Raw genomic sequence first — 24,414 nt, forward strand, 5'->3', positions numbered from 1 at the left:
AGTCAGCAAGGTGAACTTCTGCCCATGCAGATAGTGATTAAATTTTTTTACTCCCCATACTAGGCTGAGGGCCTCCCTGTCAATCTGGGCGTAGTTGCACTCGGCTGAGGCTAGTGACCGAGACACAAAGGCTACTGGCCTCTCCAACCTGTCTGGGAATTTGTGCGACAGCACCGCTCCAATACCGTAGAGTGATGCATCACATGCCAAACGAATTGGTAGTGCTGGGTTGAAATGGGCCAACACCTCTTTTGATGTGATCAATTCTTTACACTTCTGGAAAGCTCGTCTACGTTTGTCATCCCACTTCCATGGTACCCCTGCTTGCAGTAGGGTGTTCAGTGGGTGTAATACCGTAGACAAATTTGGTAAGAACTTGTGGTAGTAGTTTACCAGCCCGAGGAATTACCTCAGTTGTGACACATTTTCCGGTGCTGGAGCCTTGACTACTGCCTCAATCTTGTCAGGGGACTTATGTAACCCCTCTTCATCGATGACGTGGCCACAATACGAGATCTGTTTCTGGAAAAACTCGCACTTGTGGCGATTAGCTCGTAGCCCATACTCCTTTAATCTGGTGAGCACCTTCTCCAAGTTGGCGAGGTGATCACCGTCATTTTCGCCCGTGACCAAGATGTCGTCCAAATAACACTGGGTCCCTGGAATCCCTTGCAGGACCTGATCCATCGCCCTTTGCCAGATAGCCGGAGCCGAGGCTACTCCAAACACCAGCCGGTTGTATTGATAGAGACCTTTATGAGTGTTGATCGTAAGGTAATGTTTCGAAGCTTCTTCTACCTCCATTTGCAAGTACGCCTGGGCTAGATCAATTTTGGTGAAGCGTTTACCACCAGATAGCGAGGCGAAAATATCCTCAATTCGTGGAAGCGGATATTGCACCGTGTCAAGGACTGGGTTCACTGTCACCTTAAAATCTTCACAGATGCGGACCTTCTTTGGTTCCCCAGGCGTATTACTCAACGACCTCTTCATTACAGGAACGATGGGTGTAGCCCACTCACTCCAGTCCACTTTGGACAGTACTCCTGAACGTTCCAACCCTTCCAGCTCTGCTTCAACAGCTGGTCTGATCGCATAAGGCACTGGTCTGGCCTTCAGAAACTTTGGGCTTGCATTTTCCTCTATTTAAATCATTGCTGTTATTCCTTTTAGTGTTCCTAGTCCCTCCTGGAACACTTCTTTTGCATCAGTTAGCATTTTTGACAGTCGTTCAGGTGTGACGTCGTCATCCTTTTTGGCCTCAACCTTCAGTGCCTGTATGGAATGCCAATCTAATTGTATCTTCCGGATCCATTCACGTCCTAGCAGTGGTGGCCCTCCATTTGGCAATACATATATATCCATTTTAGGTATTTCCTGGCCTTCATATGTCACTTTCACCCTTATTTTTCCTTTGGGGTAGACTTTTTGCCCCGTATACGTCTTCAAGACAATCTCTGTAGCTTTCAAGGGTATGTGTGAAAATAGCCGCTTGTAGTCCCTTTGATTTATGACTGTTAGAGCTGACCCTGTGTCCAATTCCATTTCCACTTGGACTCCGTCTATCTTGAGTGTAACCCAGATAGTCTGGTGATCCTCCATTTTGGTTACCTTATGTAGTTTCAGACAACCCAGCTCCTTGCTTCCGGAGTCTGTGTCACTTTTCTGTTCGTCTGAACCACTGTCCATCACCTGGTGTACCTTTTTGTACTTCTCCTGTGGAGATTTCCTACTGTTGGTTTTCTTCCCAGACCTGCAGACTCTTGCTATGTGTCCTGCTTTCCCACACTGTCTGCACACTTGGTCCTTGAACCAACAATCTTTCTGGTCATGTGTTGTTCTGCCGCAGCGATAGCATTCCCTGTTCCATAGGGCATTTCATTGGTGCCATATTCTTGCAGTCTCCATTGTATCTCTGCAGCGCCCCTTGCGGCTGCTTCATATGATACTGCCATACTGAAAGCTTTGTCCAGCATAAGGTCCTTTTCTAACAGAAGCCGTTTCTGGGTTCCTTCACTTTGTAGCCGACACGCAAACTTGTCCCTTAACGTGTCTGCTAGTCCCGCTCCAAACTGGTAGTGTTTCGATAGCTTGTGCAGTTCCGTTAGGTACTCAGCATTGCTTTCATCTTTGTGTTGGTTCCTTTTATGGAACTTAAATCGTTCTGCTATCAGCAGCGGTGTGGGGCTTAAGTGGTCCTGTAGGATTTCTACTATGCTTTCAAAATTCTTGTTTACCGGCTTCTCTGGGGTTATTAGATTTCGCAGTAACCCATAAGTTTTTGCACCCATGGAATTTAACAGAACCAGTGCTTTATTAGCATCTGGCACTTCATTCGCCCTGCAGTACACCTCAATACGTTCCACATATGTCGCCCAATCTTCGACTTCATTGTCGAACGTAGAGATACTGCCACTCTTCGGCGTTAACTATCACAAATGGCGCCTCCCGCGCTTCCCCTTCTTCTCCGCTGGCACAAAATGGTGTCTCCCGCGCTTTCCTTCCTTCCCACGTTCGCCCTTCTTCTCCGCTGCGACTTCTAAAAATGGCGTCTCCCGCGCTCTTCTTTCTTCTCCGCGGTTCAATGGCATCTCCCGCGCTCTCCCTTCTTCTCCGCGGCTCAATGGCGTCTCCCCTTTCTTCGCCCTGCGGACCCTGTTCAGCCCGTGAGCACTGGCTGTGCTCTGCGCGTTCTTCTTTTTATATTTTTCGACGCCGCTCAGTCTAGAACCCGGCTGTTTCTTAGCCTCTCTCTCTCTGGTTTGTTTTATTTTCCCCGACGCCGCTCGGTGTTCAACCCCCGGCTGCGCCCTGCGCTCTTCACCCTCTGTCTTACCCCGTCGACGCTGCTCAGCTCTCTCTCCGCCTTCGGTCGGCTCCAGCCACCGCTGCTTGGGAAGGGTCTGCGCTGGACCTGTCGTCGGTCTCTTACTGCTCGTTGTGGCTGGGGAACCAAGCCCGGCTCTCCACAGCCTCCCCTGCGAAGTTGGATCTCTGCCTGAATGCTGGGCGGTTGCTCGTGGTCGACGCCCGTGTTCCTGGCCTCGACTATTTTTTTTTATGTTGCAGGTAGATTCGAATCGACACTCGTCGCCACAGTTGGATCCGTGGTTCAGTGGATATGTTATTATTAAATAATCACACGGATGCTGTACATTAACAAATAACAGGTCTTTACTGGAGGAGGGTAGTCTCTAGACTGGGGGTACAGAGGCATGTGCAAAGCTTATATGCCGGTGTGGTCACTGCCGGTACTACAGTATACAGGAGCTGTAAAAGTACTTCTGACTTAAAGGCACATACACTACAAGAGGTATACAAAATTATGAGGGGTTTTGATAAAGCAAGTAGGGATAAATTGTTTCCTCTGGCAGAGGTCAAAGATTGAAAATAATTGTCAAAAGAACTAGAGCGGAAATGGGGAGGCATATTTTCACACAGAGGGTTGTTAAGATCTGGAACGCACCACCTGAAAGTGTGGTGGAATCCGATTCCATAGGAACTTTCTAAAGACAATTGGACATGTACTTGAAGAGAACTAATTTGCCAGGTCATGGGGGGAAAAGCCGGCCGCTGGGGCAAAATTGGGCAACTCTATCTAATTGCTGGCCCAGGAGTGACGGGCCGAATGAGACTGTATGATTTTATTCTACAATTCTAAGGTGTTGACTCCCGATCGGGGGATATCTCTCAATGGGTGCTGGTAGCTATCGCTAACCTTGTCTAAGAGTCTCCCAGATGGACTGGGACAGTGGGCTGTTTCACCTTACCCCGCACACACCGGGGTCAGTGGATAATGACCAGGAGCAAGGGCTTGGACTGGCTACCCTTCCTTCACCATTTCTGGTACTTCCATCACTCTGGGTGAGACTTGCTCACAGCATAGTCGACGGATCAAACCTGGTCTCTAACTGCTCTGTCTGGCAGAGTTTGACACCATGTGGCGTATATTTACCCATGGAAGCACGGGCCCATTAACCTCCCTTTATACATCTACAAATAAAGAAGTTTTCAATCTACCAAGCTACGAGGTGTTGAAAAAATAATTAAAAAAAGAAAGCTAGTAACTACAGGCTGATTTCTTCTGACCTGGAGCCAGAATGTTTACAAGCACGGTGGCATAGTGGTTAGCACTGTTGTCTCACAGCGCCAGAGACCCGGGTTCGAATCCGGCCTCGGGCAACTGTCTGTGTGGAGTTTGCACATTCTCCCCGTGTTTGCGTGGGTTTTCTCCGGGTGCTCCGGTTTCCTCCCACAGTCCAAAGATGTGCGGGTTAGGTTGATTGGCTATGATAAATTGACCCTTAGTGTTAGGGGGATTAAATACGTAGGGTTACAGGGATAGGGTGGGGTATGTGTTGGTGTAGGGATTACGGGGATCGGGTGGGATATGTGTCGGTGCAGGCTCGATGGGCCGAAATGGCCTCTATCTGCACTGTGGGGTTTCTGTGATTCTGTGAAGCACCTGCCAATGAAAACATCTCCCTCAGCAACACCTCAAATTTGCGGTTTAGTTTTAGTCTTGCGAAGATGAGGACAAGCTCTGAGTCCCTACCTCCATTGGATAGACGATGGTCTGAGCTGTAGCTCCAGCGAGAGACCCTGCCACAAAGCGTTGATGGAGATCAAGCTTGCTTTGACTGTCACCAAAAAGCTTCTTATACTGTTCAAAAATACACAGCAAGAGCAGATCATCATTACAATCAGACCTCTGCAATTCATTTAATAACTTCCTACGATTTTCTGTTAATTGAATGAGCTGGTAGGATAAGTCATTAACATAAACTTCTGGCCAGCTGCAATCAGTAACATCTGGGTTAATCACGGAACCAAACGGTGCCGGACAACTCAACTGCAAGGGAGGTGTCACCTGTCCCAGAATACTAGAAAGGCCGTGACCCTGCCTGGGGTGGAACTGAGCCAAATGGACTGAGCCAGATTGAATGGCTGTGCTGAGTTATTTTTTTTATTTGTTTATGGGATCAGGGCGTCGCTGGCAATGCCAGCATTTATTGCCCATCCCCAGTTGCCCTTGAGAAGGTGGTGGTGAGCCGCCTTCTTGAACCGTTGCAGTCCATGTGGTGAAAGTACTCCCACAGTGCTGTTAGGGAGGGAGTTACAGGATTTTGACCCAGCGACGATGAAGGATCGGTGATATATTTCCAAGTCAGGATGGTGTGTGACTTGGAGGGGAACTTGGAGGTGGTGGTGTTCCCATGCGCCTGCTGCCCTTGTCATTCTAGGTGGAAGGGGACGCGGGTTTGGGAGGTGCTGCCAAAGAAGCCTTGGTGAGTTGCTGCAGAGCATCTTGTAGATGGTACACACTGCAGCCATGGTACGCCGGTGGTGGAGGGAGTGAATGTTTAAGGTGGTGGATGGGGTGCCAATCAAGCGGGCTGCTTTGTCCTGGATGGTGTCGAACTTCTTGAGTGTTGCTGGAGCTGCACTCATCCAGGCAAGTGGAGAGTATTCCATCACACTCCTTACTTGTGCCTTGTAGATGGTGGAAAAGCTTTGGGGAGTCAGGAGGTGAGACACTTGCCGCAGAATACCCAGCCTCTGACCTGCTCTTGTTGCCACAGTATTTATGTCGCTGGTCCAGTTAAGTTTCTGGTTAATGGTGACCCCCCCAGGATGTTGATAGTGGGGGATTCGGCAATAGTAATGCCATTCAATGTCAAGGGAAGGTGGTTAGACTCTGGCTTGTTGGAGATAGTCATTGCCTGGCACTTCTGTGGCGCAAATGTTACCTGCCACTTATCAGCCCAAGCCTGAATGTCGTCCAGATCTTGTTGCATGCAGGCATGGACTGCTTCATTATCTGTGGAATTGCGAATGGCGCTGAACACTGTGCAGTCATCAGTGAACATCCCCATTTCTGACCTTATGTTGGAGGGAAGGTCATTGATGAAGCAGCTGAAGATGGTTGGGCCTAGGACACTGCCCTGAGGAACTCCTGCAGCGATGTCCTGGGGCTGTGATGATTCACCTTCAACCACCACAACCATCTTCCTTTGTGCTAGGTATGACTCCAGCCAGTGGAGAGTTTTCCCCCTGATACCCATTGACTTCAGTTTTACTGGGGCTCCTTGATGCCACACTCAGTCAAATGCTGCCTTGATGTCAAGGGCAGTCACTCTCACCTCACCTCTGGAATTCAACCCTTCTGTCCATGTTTGGACCAAGGTTGTAATGAGGTCGGGAACCGAGTGGTCTTGGCGGAACCCAAACTGGGCATCAGTGAGCAGGTTATTGGTGAGTAAGTGACGCTTGAAAGCACTGTTGATGACACCTTCCATCACTTTGCTGGTGATTGAGAGTAGACTGATGGGGCGGTAATTGACTGGGTTGGATTTGTTCTGCTTTTTGTGGATAGGACATACCTGGGCAGTTTTCCACATTGTCAAATAGATGCTAGTGTTGTAGCTGTATTGGAACTGTTTGGCTAGAGGCGCGGCTAGTTCTGGAGCACAAGTCTTCAGCACGATAGCCAGGATGTTGTCAGGGCCCATAGCCTTTGCTGTATCCAGTGCGCTCAGCCGTTTCGTGATATCACGTGGAGTGAATCGAATTGGCTGAAGAATGGCTTCTGTGATGGTGGGGACCTCGGGAGTAGGCCAACATGGATCATCCACTCGGCACTTCTAGCTGAAGTTGGTTGCAAACGCTTCAGCCTTGTCTTTTGCACTCACATGCTGGGCTCCACCATCATTGAGGATGGGGATATTCTTGGAGCCTCCTCCTCCCGTTAGTTGTTTAATGGTCCACCATCATTCACGACTAGATGTGGCAGGACTGCAGAGCTTTGATCTGATCCGTTGATTGTGTGATTGCTTGGCCCTGTCTATGGCATGCTGCTTCTGCTTTGTAGCATGCATGTAGTCCTGTGTTACAGCTTCCCCAGGTTGGCAGCTCATTTTTAGGTACGCCTGGTGCTGCTCCTGGCATGCTCTTTTACACTCGTTGTTGAACCAGGGTTGGTCCCCTGGCTTGGTGGTAATGGTAGAGTGAGGGCCATGAGATTAGATTGTGGTGGAATACAATTCTGCTGCTGCTGATGGCCCACAGCGCCTCCTGGATGCCCAGTTTTGAGCTGCTAGATCTGTTCTGAATCTATCCCATTTAGCTCGGTGGTAGTGCCACACAACACGATGACGGGTGTTCTCAGTGTGAAAATGGGACTTCGTCTCCACAATGACTGTGTGGTGGTCACTGCTGCCAATGCTGTCATGGACAGATGCATCTGTGAGGACGAGATCAAGTAGGTTTTTCCCTCTTGTTGGTTCACTCACCACCTGTCACAGGCCCAGACTGGCAGCTATGTCCTTCAGGACTTGGCCAGCTCGGTCAGTAGTGGTGCTACCGAGCCACACTTGGTGATGGACTTTGAAGTCCCCCACCCAGAGTACATTCTGTGCCCATGCTACTCTCAGTGCTTCTTCCAAGTGGTGTTCAACATGGCGGAGTACTGATTCATCAGCTGAGGGAGGGTGGTAGGTGGTAATCAGCAGGAGGTTTCCTTGCCCATGCTGGACCTGAAGCCATGAGACTTCATGGGGTCCAGAGTCAATGTTGAGGACTCCCAGGGCCACTCCTTCCCGACTGTATACCACTGTGCCGCCACCCCTGTCCTGCCGGTGGGACAGGACATACCCAGGGATGGTGATGGAGGAGTTTGGGACATTGGTTGAAAGGTATGATTCTGTGAGTATGACTGTCAGGCTGTTGCTTGACTAGTCTGTGGGGCAGCTCTCCCAATTTTGGCACAAATCCCCAGATGTTGGTGAGGAGGACTTTGCAGGGTCGACTGGGCTGGGTGTGCCGTTGCTGTGTCCGTAGCCAGTGCTGAGGTCGATGCTGGGTGGTCCATTCGGTTTCATTCTTATTATTTTGTTTCGTTTTGTGACAACTGAGTGATTTGCTGGGCCAGTTCAGAGGGCAGTTAAGAGTCAACCACATTACTGTGGGTCTGGAGTCACATATAGGCCAGACCGGGTAATACGGCAGATTTCCTTCCCTAGTGAACCAGATGGGTTTTTACGACAATCCGATAGTCTCATGGTCACCATTACTGAAACTAGCTTTTTATTCCAGATTTATTTAATTAACTGAATTTAAATTCCCCAGCTGCCGTGGTGGGATTGGAACTCATGTCACTGGATCATTAGTCTAGCCCAGTGACATTACCACTACGCTAACGTTCCTCAGTTGGGCAATGGTGTGAGCACCAAACTGGCCGCTGCATCCTCGGGTGGGGAATCCGCTGGGACCAGTGAACAGTGACCCTTGCTGGAAGGCACGTGTGTGGTTCTCAGGTGTGGAAAGGATCCGTTTTGGCTATGGCATCACTTCCCATGGTGGAATAGCCTGCTGATGCTCTTCAAAATTGGCCACAAGGGGAAAGAATCAGAGGGACCCTGAACTGAGGGGCTGGAAGACCAGGGGAGAAATAGACAGGAAATAAAGGCTCAGCTCCCGATGTTGCTCAAACTTTCTACTTTTAAATTGCTGGTTTTCTGCCGCTCTGGAGCAAAGGTCTCCCAGCATGGCTCCCGGTGACGGGGACACGGTGAGCGGGGGGACACCTGTCTCAGTCTGACTGCAGTTTTTCTCTGCGTGGCTCCTGTCTGTTGTTTATCTGCCATGTTTCTCTGTGACTCTGCTGCATGTCTGTTGTGTGTCCCTGTGTGTCTCTGTCTGCCTGCCGCGTGTCTGCACTTAACGTAAAATAACCTACTGAGACATCGTTTATTGCAAACGGTTTCCTCTCCACAGGCCTAATACATCCGTTAACTCCCAGAGGGAGAGGTCTGAGGCACCTATAAATCTACAGAATCTGCAGACAGAGTTAGCTGAGTAACCACCTTTGTTTCGAATATTCATGATTACGGTTATGAGACAAACAAGGTCAGTAAAGTTTTCTACAGAGAGATTGTCCCTAAATGGTACAGTGCCAATTACCTTGTCATAAGCCAGAAACTTGATGCCAGTCTCTGGTGCTATTTTGGTGACATTTATACCGTTCCCCCTCCAGAGTGAGCGGTAGCCACCCTCCGCCACCATCGTCTTCCAGCTGCTCAACAGATTCCAGTTCTTTTTCGGAGCAAAGACCTAGAGGAAAGAGAAACAGAATTTTTTTCATCCACATCCCTTGTGCATTTTAATTAAACCTTCTTGATGCTGGATTTTCAGCTCAGTGGTATTGTAATGCAGTGTGGTAATGTGGTGTTGTACTGCGGTGATGTAATGCAGTGTTGTAATGCGGAGTTGTAATGCAATGTTGTAATGCAGTGTTGTACTGCAGTGTTATATGCGGTGTAATGTGGTGTTGTACTGTGGTGTTGTAATGCGGGGTTGCACTGCGGTGTTGTACTGTGGTGTTGTACTGCGGTGTTGTACTACGATATTGCAATGCGGTGTTGTACTGCGATGTTGTAATGCACTGTTGTACTGTGATGTTGTAATGCGGTGTTGTAATGCAGTGATGTAATGCAGTGTTGTATTGCGATGTTGTAATGCAGTGTTGTAATGCAGTGATGTACTGCGGTGTTGCAATGCGGTGTTGTACTGCAATGTTGTAATGCACTATTGTACTGTGATGTTGTAATGCAGTGTGGTAATGTGGTGTTGTAATGCAGCGTTGTACTGCGGTGTTGTACTGCGGTGTTGCAATGAAGTGTTGTACTATGATATTGCAATGCGGTGTTGTACTGCAATGTTGTAATGCACTGTTGTACTGTGATGTTGTACTGCGATGTTGTAATGCACTGTTGTACTGTGATGTTGTAATGCGGTGTTGTAATGCGGTGTTGTAATGCAGTGTTGTATTGCGATGTTGTACTGCGATGTTGTAATGCACTGTTGTACTGTGATGTTGTAATGCAGTGTTGTACTGTGATGTTGTAATGCAGTGTTGTATTGCGATGTTGTAATGCAGTGTTGTATTGCGATGTTGTAATGCAGTGTTGTAATGCGGTGATGTAATGCAGTGTTGTAATGCGGTGTTGTTAAGCAGTGTTGTAATGTGACACACAGATCAGGAAGGGGTCAGGTTGATATCTGGGCTGTGCTGCGTCAGTTGCCTCAGGCGCCCAAGCTAGAAAGAGACAAAAATTCTGCAAGAATTCCATGTCCTGCTCTGGTATTCGGTGACCTCGGTCAGAGTGTGTCGGGGACATCACAGGAGAACAGGATTGGGTTTGCTTGTGCCTTAGTCTGCCGGTATATACTGTTGGTGATGAAAGGTGACTTGGCCGTAGTATGGGTGGGCTCCTAGGCATGAACTGCCCCCTGGCGTGAGCAGACAGTGGGTCAGTAGTGGGAGATGTTTGAATACAATATTAATAAGCTACATTCTGTCTAGAAGTAAAAGAGCAACACCAATTTTTGCGTTTCCATGGATAAATTAGAACAAAAATGAGGTTTAAAAAGAGACGAGTAGTAAATATGGAGGGATCGGAGAAAGAAAACAGAGATATAAAAAGTGTGGAAGCAAAACAGGAGGGACGATGGAAGAAGACCGACAGTGAAAACACAGTCAAAGAAAGGGTGGGGCCACTCAGAGATGAAGGGACAATAGGCCTGGTGGAGGGTCTGACGAGGCTGTGGGAAAGCCATTACATCCAGAGGAAATTGTTAGAAAAGTTAATGGGACTAAAGTAGGAAAGTGGGTTGGTGTGGATCCCAGGCCTGGGGAGGTAGCTGTAGATAATTCTCCAAGATCTTTGGAAACAGGAATCGTGCCAAAGGATTGAAGGGAGGTGATTTAAAATACCTGCTGAAGAAAGGGGAACTGATGGGCCAGACCGTCCGGCTTTGGTTGTGGGTAAACTTTCAAGCCAGGTTTTCTATCGTGGGTTTAGTTTACATCTGAATCTCTGTCCTGGCAGCAATGGAAGCTTACTATTCTTTTACTATTTGCTCTCAATTTTGAATGGTAACTGGTTATCAGAATCAAACATCCAGAGACTTGAGCACGTAATCTAGGCTGGCACTCCCAGTGCAGTACTGATGGAGTGCTGCACTGTCAGAGGTAAACACTCCTTCCATGGCCATAACTACCTTCATACCAGTTGATCGGGAGGACATTTCTAATAATGGGTGTGTTTTATGGGCTCCCACAACCTATACGATGACTGGGGCGGGGGGGGGCGGGGCACACACAGTCACCGGGCGCGAGTCCCCCTCTGGATATCAACCCAGAATCCAGGCTGGAGCTCGGTCTCTGTGCACCGGGACTGACTGGAGCTCGGTCTCTGAGCACCGGGACTGACTGGAGCTCAGTCTCTGCACACCGGGACTGACTGGAGCTCGGTCTCTCCGCACAGGGACTGACTGGAGCTCGGTCTCTGTGCACCGGGACTGACTGGAGCTCGGTCTCTGCGCACTGGGACTGAATGGAGCTCGGTCTCTGCGCACCGGGACTGACTGGAGCTCGGTCTCTGCGCACTGGGACTGAATGGAGCTCAGTCTCTGCGCACCGGGACTGACTGGAGCTCGGTCTCTGCGCACCGGGACTGACTGGAGCTCGGTCTCTGCGCACCGGGACTGACTGGAGTGGGGTTCGAAGCCACGACCTTCTGACTCAAGTGTGGGAATGCTACCACTGAGTCAGTGTGGAGAGAGTGACGTGTCACTCTTATATATCATGGGGTTCAGAGAGAGAATGATGCTTCACGTTGGTGTGCAGTTGAGCAGCAGAGTGTGCTGTTCCCCCAGATATACAGCAGTCACTTCCATTGGTAAAATAAGGCCACCCTGGGCTGGTTCTGTGTCCACAAGCTAAGGTTCCAGCCACAAAGTATGGAAGTGCAGCCGGCTGGGAGTGTGTTACACACAGTATAACGCCGAGGTTAAAGTGGCCAGTGCTCAGAATCACAGAATCATAGAATCATACAGCACAGAAGGAGGCCATTCGGCCCCGCCAGTCTGCACCGTCTCTTTCCAAGAGCAATCCAGTTAGTCCCACTCCCGCGCTCTGTTCCCATATCCCTGCAATTGTTTCTCCATCAATTATCTATCTAATTCGCTTTGTGTTATACTGTGTGTAACACACTCCCAGCCAGCTGCAGTTCCATACTTTGTGGCTGGAACCATGACTTGTGGACACAGAACCAAGCCCAGGGTGACCTTATTTCACCAATGGAAGGGGGGGTGGGAGGATTCAGGAAAGAGTAAATTTAAAAGCAGGGAGAGAAATTTCAAGGCTCTAGAGCAGAGTAGAGTTTTGGGTAAAAATAAGCAGAGTGGGTCAGGAAGGGATAGAGAGAGTAACAAAGGTCATAGGGCATCAGTGACTAAGGTGACATCAGGGAAAAATAGAAATAAGTCAAAGCTAAAGGCTCTATATCTGAATGTGCGAAGCATTCGCAACAAAATAGATGAATTAATAGCACAGATAGAAATTAACAGGTTTGATCTAATAGCCATTACGGAGACATGGTTGCAATGTGGCCAAGGTTGGGAACTAAATATTCCAGGATATTTAACTTTTAGAAGAGATAGGTAAAATGGAAAAGGCGGACGGGGAGCCCTGATAAAGGATGGGATAAAGACAGCAGAGAGAAAGGATCCTAGATCTGAAAATCAAGAAGTAGAATCAGTTTGGGTGGAGCTAAGAAACAGCAAGTGGCAGAAAACATTGGTGGGAGTTGTTTATAGGCCCTCAAACAGTAGTTGTAATGTAGGGTAGAGTATAAATCAGGAATTAGAGGCGCATGTAACTAGGGTAATATAGTAATTATGGGGGACTTTAATCTACATACAGACTGGACAAATCCAATTCGCAGTAATAGTGTGGAGGACGAATTCATGGAATGTATGCAAGATCGTGTCCTACATCAGTATGCTGAGGAACCAGCTAGGGAACAGGCTATTTTAGATCTGGTATTGTGCAATGAGAAAGGGTTAATTAATAACCTTGCAGTAAAGGGGCCTTTAGTGAAGAGTGACCATAATATGATTCAATTTTATATTGAGTTTGAAAGTGATTTAGTTAAATCCGAAACTAGGGTCTTAAATCTAAACAAAGCAAACTAGGTAGGTACGAGGGGCAAGTTGGCTAAGGCAGATTGGGAAACTACATTAAAAGGTACGACGGTAGACAAGCAATGGCTAGCATTTAAAGAATTAATACATAACTTACAACAAATATATATTCCTTTAAGGCACAAAAACCCCACAGGAAAAGTGGTCCAACCGTGGCTAACAAGAGAAGTTAAAGATAGTATTAGATCAAAGGAAGAGGCTTATAATGTTGCCTGAGGATTGGGAAGATTTTAGAATTCAGCAAAGGTGGACCAAGAAATTGATAAAGAAAGGGAAAATAGAATGAGAGTAAACTAGCGAGAGACATAAAAACAGATTGTAAAAGCTTCTATAGGTTTGTAAAAAGGAAAAGATTAGCAAAAGTAAATGTGGGTCCCTTACAGGCTAAGACAGGAGAAATTATAATGGGGAATAAGGAAATGGCATGGAAATTAAACAAATACTTTGTATCAGTCTTCACGGAAGAAGACGCAAAAAACATCCCGGAAATAGTGGAGAACCAAGGGTCTAGCGAGAATGAGGAACTGAAAGAAATTAGTATTAGTAAAAAAAAATTGTACTGGAGAAATTAATGGGACTGAAAGCCAATAAACCCCCTGGACCTGATGGCCTACATCCTAGGGTTTTGAAAGAGGTGGCTACAGAGATAGTGGATGCATTGGTTGTCATTTTCCAAAATTCCATAAATTCTAGAACGGCTCCCGCGGATTGGATGGTAACAAATGTAACCCCACTATTTAAGAAAGGAGGGAATGAGAAATCGGGGAACTACAGACCAGTTAGCCTGACATCAGTAGTAGCGAAAATGCTAGAATCTATTATTAAGGACGTGGTAACAGGGCACTTAGAAAATAATACTAGGATTGGGCAGAGTCAGCATGGATTTATGAAAGGGAAATCGTGTTTGATAAATCTGTTAGAAAGTTTTGAGGTTGTAATTAGCAGAATAGATAAGGAAGAACCAGTGGATGTGGTGTATTTGGATTTTCAGAAGGCATTCGATAAGATGCCACACAAGAGGTTATTAAACAAAATTAGGGCTCATGGGATTGGGGGTAATATACTAGCATGGATTGAGGATTGGTTAAAGGACAGAAAACAGAGAGTAGGAATAAACGGGTCATTTTCAGGTTGGCAGGCTGTAACTAGTGGGGTACCGCAAGGATCAGTGCTTGTGCCTCAGCTATTCGCAATCTACATCCAAAGATGTGCAGGTTAGGTTGATTGGCTATGATAAATTGACCCTTAGTGTCAGGGAGATTAAATACGTGGGGTTACGGGGATAGGGTGGGATATGTGTCGGTGCAGGCTCGATGGGCCGAAATGGCCTCTATCTGCACTGTGGGGTTTCTGTGATTTCTGTGAATGTAATATACTCAAGTTTGCTGATGATACAAAGCTGGGTGGGAATGTAAGTTGTGAGGAGGCTGCAAGGAGGCTTCAAGGGGATATAGACAGGCTAAGTGAGTGGGCAAGAACATGGCAAATGGAATATAATGTGGAGAAATGTGAAGTTATCCACTTTGGTAGGAAAAATAGAAAAGTGGAGTATTTTTTAAATGGTGAGAGATTGGGAAATGTTGGTGTTCAGAGGGAACTGGGTGTCCTTGTACACGAATCACTGAAAGTTAACATGCAGGTACAGCACGCAATTAGGAAAGCAAATGGTAAGTTAGCCTTTATTACAAGAGGATTGAGTATAAGAGTAAAGATGTCTTACTGCATATATGTAGGGCCCTGGTGAGACCACACCTGGAGTATTGTGTACAATTTTGGTCTCCTTACCTAAGAAAGGATATACTTGCCATAGCGGGAGTGCAACATAGGTTCACCAGACTGGTTCCTGGGATGGGGGGATTGTCCTATGAGGAGAGATTGAGTAGACTAGGCCTATATTCTCTGGAGTTTAGAAGAATGAGAGGTGATCTCATTGAAACTTACAAAATTCTTACAGGGCTTGACAGGGTAGATGCAGGGAAGATGTTTAGCCTGGCTGGGGAGTCTAGAACCAGGGGTCACAGTCACAGAATAAGGGGTCAGTCATTTAGGACTGAGATGAGAAGAAAGTTCTTCACTCTTTGGAATTCTCTACCCCAGAGGGCTGTGGAGGCTCAATCATTGGGTATATTCAAGACAGAGAGCGATAGATTTTTGAATATTAAGGGAATCAAGGATTATGGGGATAGTGCAGGAAAGTGGAGATGAGGTAGAATTCCAGCCATGATCTTATTGAGTGGCGGAAAAGGCTTGAAGGGCCAAATGACTGACTCCTGCTCCTATTTCTTACGTTCTTATGTTCTTTTGAAGGCTACTATTGAATCTGTATCCACCACCCTATCAGGCAATGCATTCCAAATCCTAACCACTCGTTACTTGTGGTATATATCAATGACTTAGACTTCAATGTAGGGGGCATGATTAAGAAGTTTGCAGATGATACAAAAATTGGCCGTGTGGTTGACAGTGAGCAAGAGAGCTGTGGACTACAGGAAGATATCAATGGACTGGTCAGGTGGGCAGAACAGTGGCAAATGGAATTCAATCCAGAGAAGTGTGAGGTAATGCATTTGGGGAGGGCTAACTAGGCAAGGGAATACACAATAAATAGTAGGATACTGAGAAGTGTAGAGGAACAGAGGGACCTTGAAGTGCAGGTCCACAGATCCCTGAAGGTAGCAGGACAGGCAGATAAGGTGGTTAAGAAGGCATACGGGATACCTTCCTCTATTAGCCAAGGCATAGAATATAAGATGAGGGAGGTTATGCTCGAACTGTATAAACACTTGTTAGGTCCCAGCTAGAATACTGCATGCAGTGCTGGTCACTACCTTACAGGAAGCAACTGATTGCACTAGAGAGGGTGCAGAGGAGAATTGCAAGGATGTTGCCAGACTGGAGAATTTTAGCTATGAGGAAAGATTGGATAGGCTGGGATTGTTTTCTTTGGAACAGAGGAGGCTGAGGGGAGACTTGATTGAGGTGTATAAAATTATGAGGGGCCTGGATAGAGTGGATAGGAAGGGCCTATTTCCCTTAGCAGAAGGGTCAATAACCAGGGGGCATAGATTTAAAATAATTGGTAGACAAATTAGAGGGGAGTTGAGGAGAACTTTTTCACCCAGAGGGTGGTGGGGGTCTGGAATTCACTGCCTGAAAGGGTGGTAGAGGCAGAAACCTTCATCACATTTAAAATGTACTTGGATATACACTTGAAGTGCCGTAACCTATAGTGCTATGGACCGAGAGCTGGAAAGTGGGATTAGGCTGGGTAGCTCTTCATGGGCCGGCACAGACACGATGGGCTGAATGCTCTCCTTCTGTGCCGTAAATTTCTATGATTCTATGAACTGAAGTGCTGGAGCATACGTTAGCCTGTGGGAAGCAGGATCACTTCTCGTTCTGATGAAAAGTCATCGACCTGAAACGTTAACTCTGTTTCTCTCAGTACTTTTTCAAGCATTTTTCTCTTTTTATTTCAGATTTCCAGCATCTGCATTATTTTGCTTTTGTAACTTCCCGTAGTCCCTCTATGCTCCTGGTATCTATTGCACGAGACATCTATGCTTATCAGTCTTTTAATGAGATGTTCATTCCCCGTTTGCCCTCTCAGGTGGATGTAAAAGATCCCACAGCACAAAGAAGTGAAGGGGAATTCTCCCGATGTCCTGGGCCAACATTTATCCCTCAACCAACACCTAAAAGCAGCTTATCTGGTTATCATAGAATCATAGAAAGTTGCAGCACGGAAGGAGGCCGTTTCGGCCGATCATGTCCGTGCCGGCCAACAGAGAGCTATCCAGCCTAATCCCACTTCCCAGCTCTTGGTCCGTAGCCCTGCAGGTTACAGCATCCCAAGTGCACATCCAAGTACTTTTTAAATGTGGTTAGGGTTCCTGCCTCTACCACCCTTTCAGGCAGTGAGTTCCAGACCCCCACAACCCTCTGGGTGAAGAAATTTCCCCTCAAATCCCCTCTAAACCTTCCACCAATTACTTGAAATCTGTGCCCCCTGGTTTTTGACCCCTCTGCTAAGGGAAATAGGTCCGTTCTATCCATTTTATCGAGGCCCCTCTTAATTTTATACACCTCAATAAAGTGTTATATCTGTGGGAGCTTGCTGTGTGTAAATTGGCTGCCGCGTTTCCTACATTACAACAGTGACTACACTTCCAAAGTATTTTGTCTGTGAAGCGTTTTGGGAGGTCCTGAGGATGTGAAAGGTGCTATAGAAGTGCAAGTCTTTCTTTGTTTAAACATTGACCTCGGTGCAGATTTGCTTAGTTGTGGGGAACACACTGATGCAGATTCAATCGTGACTTTCAAAAGGCAATTGGAGAAATACTTGAAGGGGGAAAATGTGCAGGGCTCCAGGGGAAGAGCAGGAGAATGGGATTGATTGGAGAGCTCGACCCAAAGAGCCGGCACAGGCACCATGGGCTGGATGGCCTCCTTCTGTGCTCTATCGTTCGATAGGTTTTGATAACATAAATTAGAACTACTTTCATAAGTCAGTGAGTAGAGGGATCAATTTAAGATCATCAAAAGACAAAGGGGAGAGGTTAGGAGCAATATATTCACAGTTAGGACATGGAATGTCTGAGCAGAAGCTGTGGGGAATGCAGAATCCCGAGTAGTTTGTAAAAGGGAAGTGGGTAAATATTTTATAAAAAATGTTAAAGGGTCCAGGGAAAAGGCAGGAGAATGGGATTAAGTAGTGAGCTGGGAGAGAGACAGTGCTGTAGCAATGGGTAAATGGTTTCTTTCTGTTCTATAACATTTATTCTATTCTAATAGAGATTTTCCAAATTCTGAAAAGCTTTGAGGGTAAATAGTGAGCCGTTGTCCCCATTGGTGGGGAATCAGCTCAAGGGGCACAGACTGAGGATTATCAGTAGAAAAATAAATGGGGATGTTAGAAGAAATGTTTTCACACAGAGGGTTATTAGAATGCGAATGTTTTAGCACTGGGTGCTACCGAGGGAGAGACGAGAACATCACTTAAAAGGGAGGTCGATGTGTTTGAAAAGGAAGAATATAACAAAGATCCAGGGAAAAGGCAGGGAGATGGGATTACAATAGGCATCTCCAGTTGAGGAGCTAGCTGTGGGACAGGAGTGATGGGCTGAATCGTCTCCTTTATTGCTGCAAGTCACTTTATTACAGAGTTCAGTGAGCTCCTCGCTCCCACCACTCTTCACACTTTACCTGGAGGTAGATTTTGAGTCGGTCGAGGGGGGCAGTTGAGGTGCGGGACGCTGCTCCAGCCACCCCTCCTGCCACAAACTGCTTCCACCAGATTCCAACAAGTGGCTGATCGAGGGAGGTCTCAGGGAACATTCCTTCGAGAATCCCAGAGTCAGGGTAGTGAGGCTAGAAGCAAAAAGACACAGCTTAGAAAAAGAGACTTTTTTTTTCTTCCTCCTAATTTCTATTTCCCCATTCACACATTGATGGTGGCCAGCCCACCCCCTCAGACCCCAAACCTAATCTCCACCCCCACCCTCATTCCCCATCCCTCATATCCCATCCCTCATACCCCAAACCCACCCCCCACCCCCACCCCCACTCTCATACCCCACCCCCTCATACCCCAAACCTACCCCCCACCACCCTCATACCCCACCCTCATACCCCACCCCCTCATAGCACAAACCAACTCCCCACCCCACCCCCTCATACCCCAAACCCACCCTCCTCATACCCCAAGCGCACACCTCACCCCCCATCCACTACACCCCACTCCCACACCCTTAGGAGGTGTGAGACAGGGGCCTCTCCCTGGGGATTGGGTGTGAGACGGGCCTCTCCCTGGGGAGTGGGTGTGAGATAGGGACCTCTCCCTGGGGTTTGGGTATGAGGCAGGGGCCTCTCCCTGGGGATTGTTTGTGAGGCAGGGGCCTCTCCCTGGGGATTGGGTATGAGACAGGGGCCTCTCCCTGGGGAGGGAGTGTGAGACAGGGTCCTCTCCCTGGGGAGGGTGTGTGAGACAGGGGCCTCTCCCTGGGGGTGGGTGAGAGACGGGTCTCTCCCTGGGGGGTGGGTGTGAGACAGGGGTCTCTCCCTGGGGAGTGGGTGTGAGACAGGGGCCTCTCCCTGGGGAGTGGGTGTGAGACAGGGGCCTCTCCCTGGGGAGTGGGTGTGAGACAGGGGTCTCTCCCTGGGGAGTGGGTGTGAGACAGGGGCCTCTCCCTGGGGAGGGAGTGTGAGACAGGGGCCTCTCCCTGGGGAGTGGGTGTGAGACAGGGGTCTCTCCCGGGGGGGGGGGGCGGTTTGGGGAATGGGAATGAGGGATGGAAGTGGCGGGTGGGTGGGAATGGGAGTGGGAGTGTGGGTGGGGGTGGGAGTTATATTGGGGATGGGAGTGGGCCAGTGGCCACAGCCTCAGCGATGCTCCTTCCCATGTTGGGCAGCACTGTCTCCTCCATGCGTTTAACACATTCAGGCACACTTGTCCTCCTCCAGATCTTTCCTGCTGCCTCCGGATATAGAATCACCGAATCGTACAGCACAGGAGGCCATTCGGCCCATCGAGTCTGCGCCGGCTCTTTTGAAGAGCAATCCAGTCAGTCCCACTCCCCAGCTCTTTCCCCATATCCCTGCAATTTGTTCTGCTTCAAGTAGTTATCCAATTCCCTTTTGAAGGCTGGGTCCACCACCCTATCAGGCAGTGCATTCAAAATCCTAACCATTCGTTGCATAAAAAAGGTTTTTCCTCAAGTCGCCTCTGGTTCTTTTGTCAATCACCTTAAATCTGTGCCCTCTGGGTGGCGACTCTTCAGCCATTGGAAACAGTTTCTCTTTATTTACTCTATCTAAACACGAATTTAACATGCTGCCTGCACCGCGATCCCCACACCTTGTTTTTGGGGGTTATCCAATTTAAGCATCCCCCCCTCCCTCTTGCAAGGACTAAAGCAAATTGTTCATCATGGTCACTAACACACAGACAGTTTCACAGGAGATTCACAGTAAACAATTCAGAATAAAATCTAACACCATTACCTTATCATCGGTGTCACACTGAGGATTTGAATTAAAAAAAATAGAATAAAATGGGACTGCAAGTCCAACAGGTTTTCCTATTTTCGGAACATTAGACCTGCAGAAGCCCTCAACGATTGTTCTGAAAAAAACCATCCTGATCTTAATATCTTTTCTCAAAAGTTGTGCACCAGCTCTAAGGTGGCAGGACAGTGAAAGGATAGTTTATTGGGAAGGAGACAAACACTTTCTATTGCACCAGACACAGCCCTGAGCTCAGAGAGCAGCTCTGTGATGTCACAAATGCACCAAGCAAGCTCCAGGGCAACACAGGCCATCGCTCATATTACGTCTGTGAATGATTGAGACACGGACAGCAGGAGTTGAACAAAACAAGTCTTTACTGATGGAAGTCAATAGTGAAACTGAAAACAACAGAGGCTCACTAGCGCCTTTTATACAGGGGTGGTCACTGCCGGTACAGCAGTCTGAGACCAGGTACATACACAACAATTCCTCCCCTTTTAGATGAACAGTACATAACATTCATTTAACAACTAATTACAATCACAATTACGGTTGCTAGATACGTTGGTTAAGTTTAAGCAATTATAAGTTCAGTCTTTGAGGAGGCTTCCTGATTCTGTCTGGATAACGCCTCTTTGGGGTATCAGGTTCTTCTGGCAATGTTGAATCGGGATCAATGTCGTTGTTTGGTTCATCTGCTTCCAATATTACCGGTTCTGCGGTAGCTGCAATTGGAACGTCGATTTCATTACCAGGTGTATCAGATCGTGGTGTGGAGTTGACGTTTTCCAGTAACTCTAGAATCTGGTCAGCATGGCGTCTTACAATGCTCTCCCCAACGTCCACGGTATACATGAGAGGTCCTTGTCGTGTACAAATCGTTCCTGGCTGCCATTTCTCAGTGCGGTAGTCCCAGGCCAAAACTGGTTGACCTATCTTAAAACTCCTGGTCGGCCTTTCATTCATATTCTGAAACTGCCTGTTCTCCACATCTCTTCGGACGTTTGGCTTAACCAAATCCAAGCGGCATCGTAGTCTTCGATTGAAGAACATCATGGCTGGAGTTTGGTTGGTAACCGCATGTGTCGCATTCCGGTAGGCAAACAAGAAGTTGTCCACCTTGTGTTGTAGGGGTATATCTTCATTACACATTGCCTTGATAGCCTTCTTGAATGTTTGGACAAACCTCTCGCCCAATCCATTAGTGGCTGGATGATATGGGGCAGATGTGTAATGCTTAACACCATTGTTCTTTAAGAACCTCCGGAACTCTTCAGACACAAACTGTGGTCCATTGTCAGAGCAAATCTGTTCAGGCAGCCCATTCCTGGCGAATATGGTTTGTAAAACTGTGATAGATTTTTCCGTGGTGGTTGAGGACATTTTTATTACCTCTGGCCACTTTGAATGTGCATCCACCGCAATTAAAAACATTGAGTCCATGAAGGGACCAGCAAAATCAATGTGCACCCTTTGCCATGGAGATGAGGGCCACTCCCATGGATGCAGAGGAGCTTGTGGTGGGGCGTTTTGGACCTTCTGGCATCCTGCACAACTCTTGGTCATCTCTTCAATTTCTCTATCGATTCCCGGCCACCACACAAACGCTCTGGCTAAGTTCTTCATTTTTACCCCACCCAGATGACCCTCATGAAGCTCATTGAGCACTCTATCTGTCAACTTAGGTGGAATTACTACTCTGGATCCACACATCAAGGTTCCTCTGCACACTGACAGCTGTTCTCTTCTCGGCGAGAATGCTAGCAGCAGTGGTTCGCCATGTGCTGGCCATCCCTTCACCGTTAAATCATAGACCCGTGATAGTGTCGGGTCATTGAAGTGGTTGTTAAGGCCCCAGCGCCTGAAAATGTGTCGCAACTGAGGTCATTCCTCGGATTGGTGAATTACTACCATAAGTTTTTGCCGAATTTGTCGACAATTCTGCACCCACTGAACGCCTTGCTACGAATGGGGGTAGCATGGAATTGGAGCGATGATTGTAAGCGGGCCTTTCAGAAGAGTAAGACCACTGCAAGGTCTTCTTCTTCCACCGTCGGCAACGGTAGGCGTGATAATCCATCAGCATTTCCATGCTGTTTAGTTCCTTTGTACTCGATGTCATATTGGTGTGCCCCTAGGAAAAGGGACCACCTCAGCAGCCGTTGTGCTGTCATTATCGGTACGCCCTTCTGAGGGTTGAAAATGGAGACAAGAGGTTGATGATCGGTTAGTAGAGTAAATTTTTGACCGTGCAGGTAGTGATTGAACTTCTTCACCCTCCACACTAGGCTGAGGGCCTCTCTGTCAATCTGGGCATAGTTACGCTCGGCAGAAGTTAACGAGCGTGACGCAAAAGCTATCGGCCTCTCCAAACCATCAAGGAATTTACGTGACAGTACCGCCCCAATGCCGTAGGGAGATGCATCACACGCCAGTCTGATCGGCAGTGCTGGGTTGTAGTGAGCCAATACTTCCCTTGAAGTGATTAAGCCCTTACTCTTCTGAAAGGCCCGCTTACAATCATCGCTCCAATTCCATGCTACCCCCATTCGTAGCAAGGCGTTCAGTGGGTGCAGAATTGTCGACAAATTCGGCAAAAACTTATGGTAGTAATTCACCAATCCGAGGAATGACCTCAGTTGCGACACATTTTCAGGCGCTGGGGCCTTAACAACCGCTTCAATTTTGTCAGGGGACTTATGTAACCCCTCTTCATCAATCACGTGGCCACAATACGATATCTGTTTCTTAAAAAATTCGCACTTGGGGCGGTTGGCTTGCAGCCCATGTTCCCGTAGTCTAGTGAGTACCTGTTCTAGGTTGTTAAGGTGTTCACTGTCATCTTCACCTGTCACAAGGATGTCGTCCAAGTAACACTGAGTCCCCGGAATCCCTTGCAGGACTTGTTCCATCGCTCTTTGCCATATCGCTGGAGCCGATGCTACTCCGAATACCAATCGATGATACTGGTAAAGAGCTTTGTGAGTGTTTATCGTGAGATACTTCCTAGAGGACTCTTCAACCTCCATCTGCAAATATGCTTGTGCTAGGTCAATTTTTGTAAAACGCTTCCCTCCAGACAGTGAGGCGAAGATGTCTTCTATCCTTGGAAGAGGATATTGTACTGTGTGAAGGACTGGGTTCACCGTCACCTTGAAATCCCCACAGATGCAAATCTTCCTTGGCTCCCCGGACTTATTGCTTAACGTTTTCTTCATGACAGGAACGATGGGTGCCGCCCACTCGCTCCAGTCGACCTTAGACAACACGCCTGCTTTCTCCAGATTCTCCAGCTCTGCCTCGACGGCTGGGCGAATTGCATATGGTACCGGTCTTGCTTTGAAAAACTTGGGAACTGCATTCTCTTCTATTATTATCGAGGCGGTTACGCCTTTAAGCGTGCCCAGTTCTTGTTGAAATACCTCTTTGGCGTTAGCTAAGATTGTTGGCAATCATCCAGGAGTGACATCTTCATCTTTTTTACCGTCCACTGTCATTACATCTAAGTTTATCTTCCTGATCCATTCCCGTCCCAATAACGGTGGTCCACCATTTGGCAGTATGTAGAGATACAATTTCCATATTTTCTTGCCGTTGTATTCGACAGGCACCCTTATTTTTCCTCCGGGGTATACTTTTTGCCCCATATACGTCGTCAAGACGATGGATGTCTCTCTCAAGGGTATGTGTGAAAATAGCCGCTCGTAGTCTCGTCGATTCATGACGGTTAGCGCTGATCCTGTATCCAATTCCATTTTAACTTGGGGCCCTGCTATCGTGAGGGTGACCCAAATGGTTCGGTGATCCTCTTTGGCGATTACATTGTGAAGTTTGAGACAGCTTAGTCTCCTGTTCCCGGATTCACTATCGCTCATCTGGTCTTCGGAACTACTGTCCGTCATCTTTTGTACTTTCTTGTACGGTTCCTTAGTAGCCTTTTTGTTGTCACTGGTCTTCTTCCCAGACCTGCAAACTCGTGCAATGTGTCCCATCTTCCCGCATTGCCTGCATATTTTGTCTTTGGACCAGCAGTCCTTCTGGTCATGGTTAGTTCTGCCTCAGCGATAACATTTTGCAAATCCCCGTGTCATTTCGTGGGTGCCGTATTCCTGTGGTTTTTGTTGAATTTCTGCAGCTCCCCTGGCTGCTGCTTCATACGATACTGCCACGCTGAAAGCCTTATCTAGCGTCAGCTCTTTCTCTGAGAGTAACTTCTTCTGTGTTCCTTCACTCAGGAGTCCACAGACAAATTTGTCCCGTAGGGTATCTGCCAGTCCTGCTCCGAACTGGCAGTGCTTTGATAGCTTGCGTAGTTCCGTAAGGTACTCAGCATTGCTCTCATCTTTATGCTGAGTTCTC

The 24,414-nt window shown here is 47.7% G+C and overlaps 1 protein-coding gene across 1 annotated transcript in view; it reads right to left on the minus strand.

The window, feature by feature from the left end:
* LOC147100473 (mitochondrial adenyl nucleotide antiporter SLC25A23-like) overlaps positions 1–24,414 on the minus strand; it is a 49,876-nt gene that overhangs the window by 19,462 nt on the left and 6,000 nt on the right. Inside the window, exons 2-4 of the mRNA XM_085967265.1 lie at positions 18,253–18,417; positions 8,962–9,111; positions 4,556–4,663 (exon numbers count right to left, since the gene is read on the minus strand). Of these exons, the coding sequence (XP_085823391.1) occupies positions 4,556–4,663; positions 8,962–9,111; positions 18,253–18,417 (423 nt within the window). The remainder of the gene's footprint in view (positions 1–4,555; positions 4,664–8,961; positions 9,112–18,252; positions 18,418–24,414) is intronic.

Source organism: Somniosus microcephalus, chromosome 25 (genome assembly GCF_052327205.1).
Source record: "Somniosus microcephalus isolate GS21.2 chromosome 25, FLI_Smic_1.0, whole genome shotgun sequence".
Taxonomy (NCBI): Eukaryota; Metazoa; Chordata; class Chondrichthyes; order Squaliformes; family Somniosidae; genus Somniosus; species Somniosus microcephalus.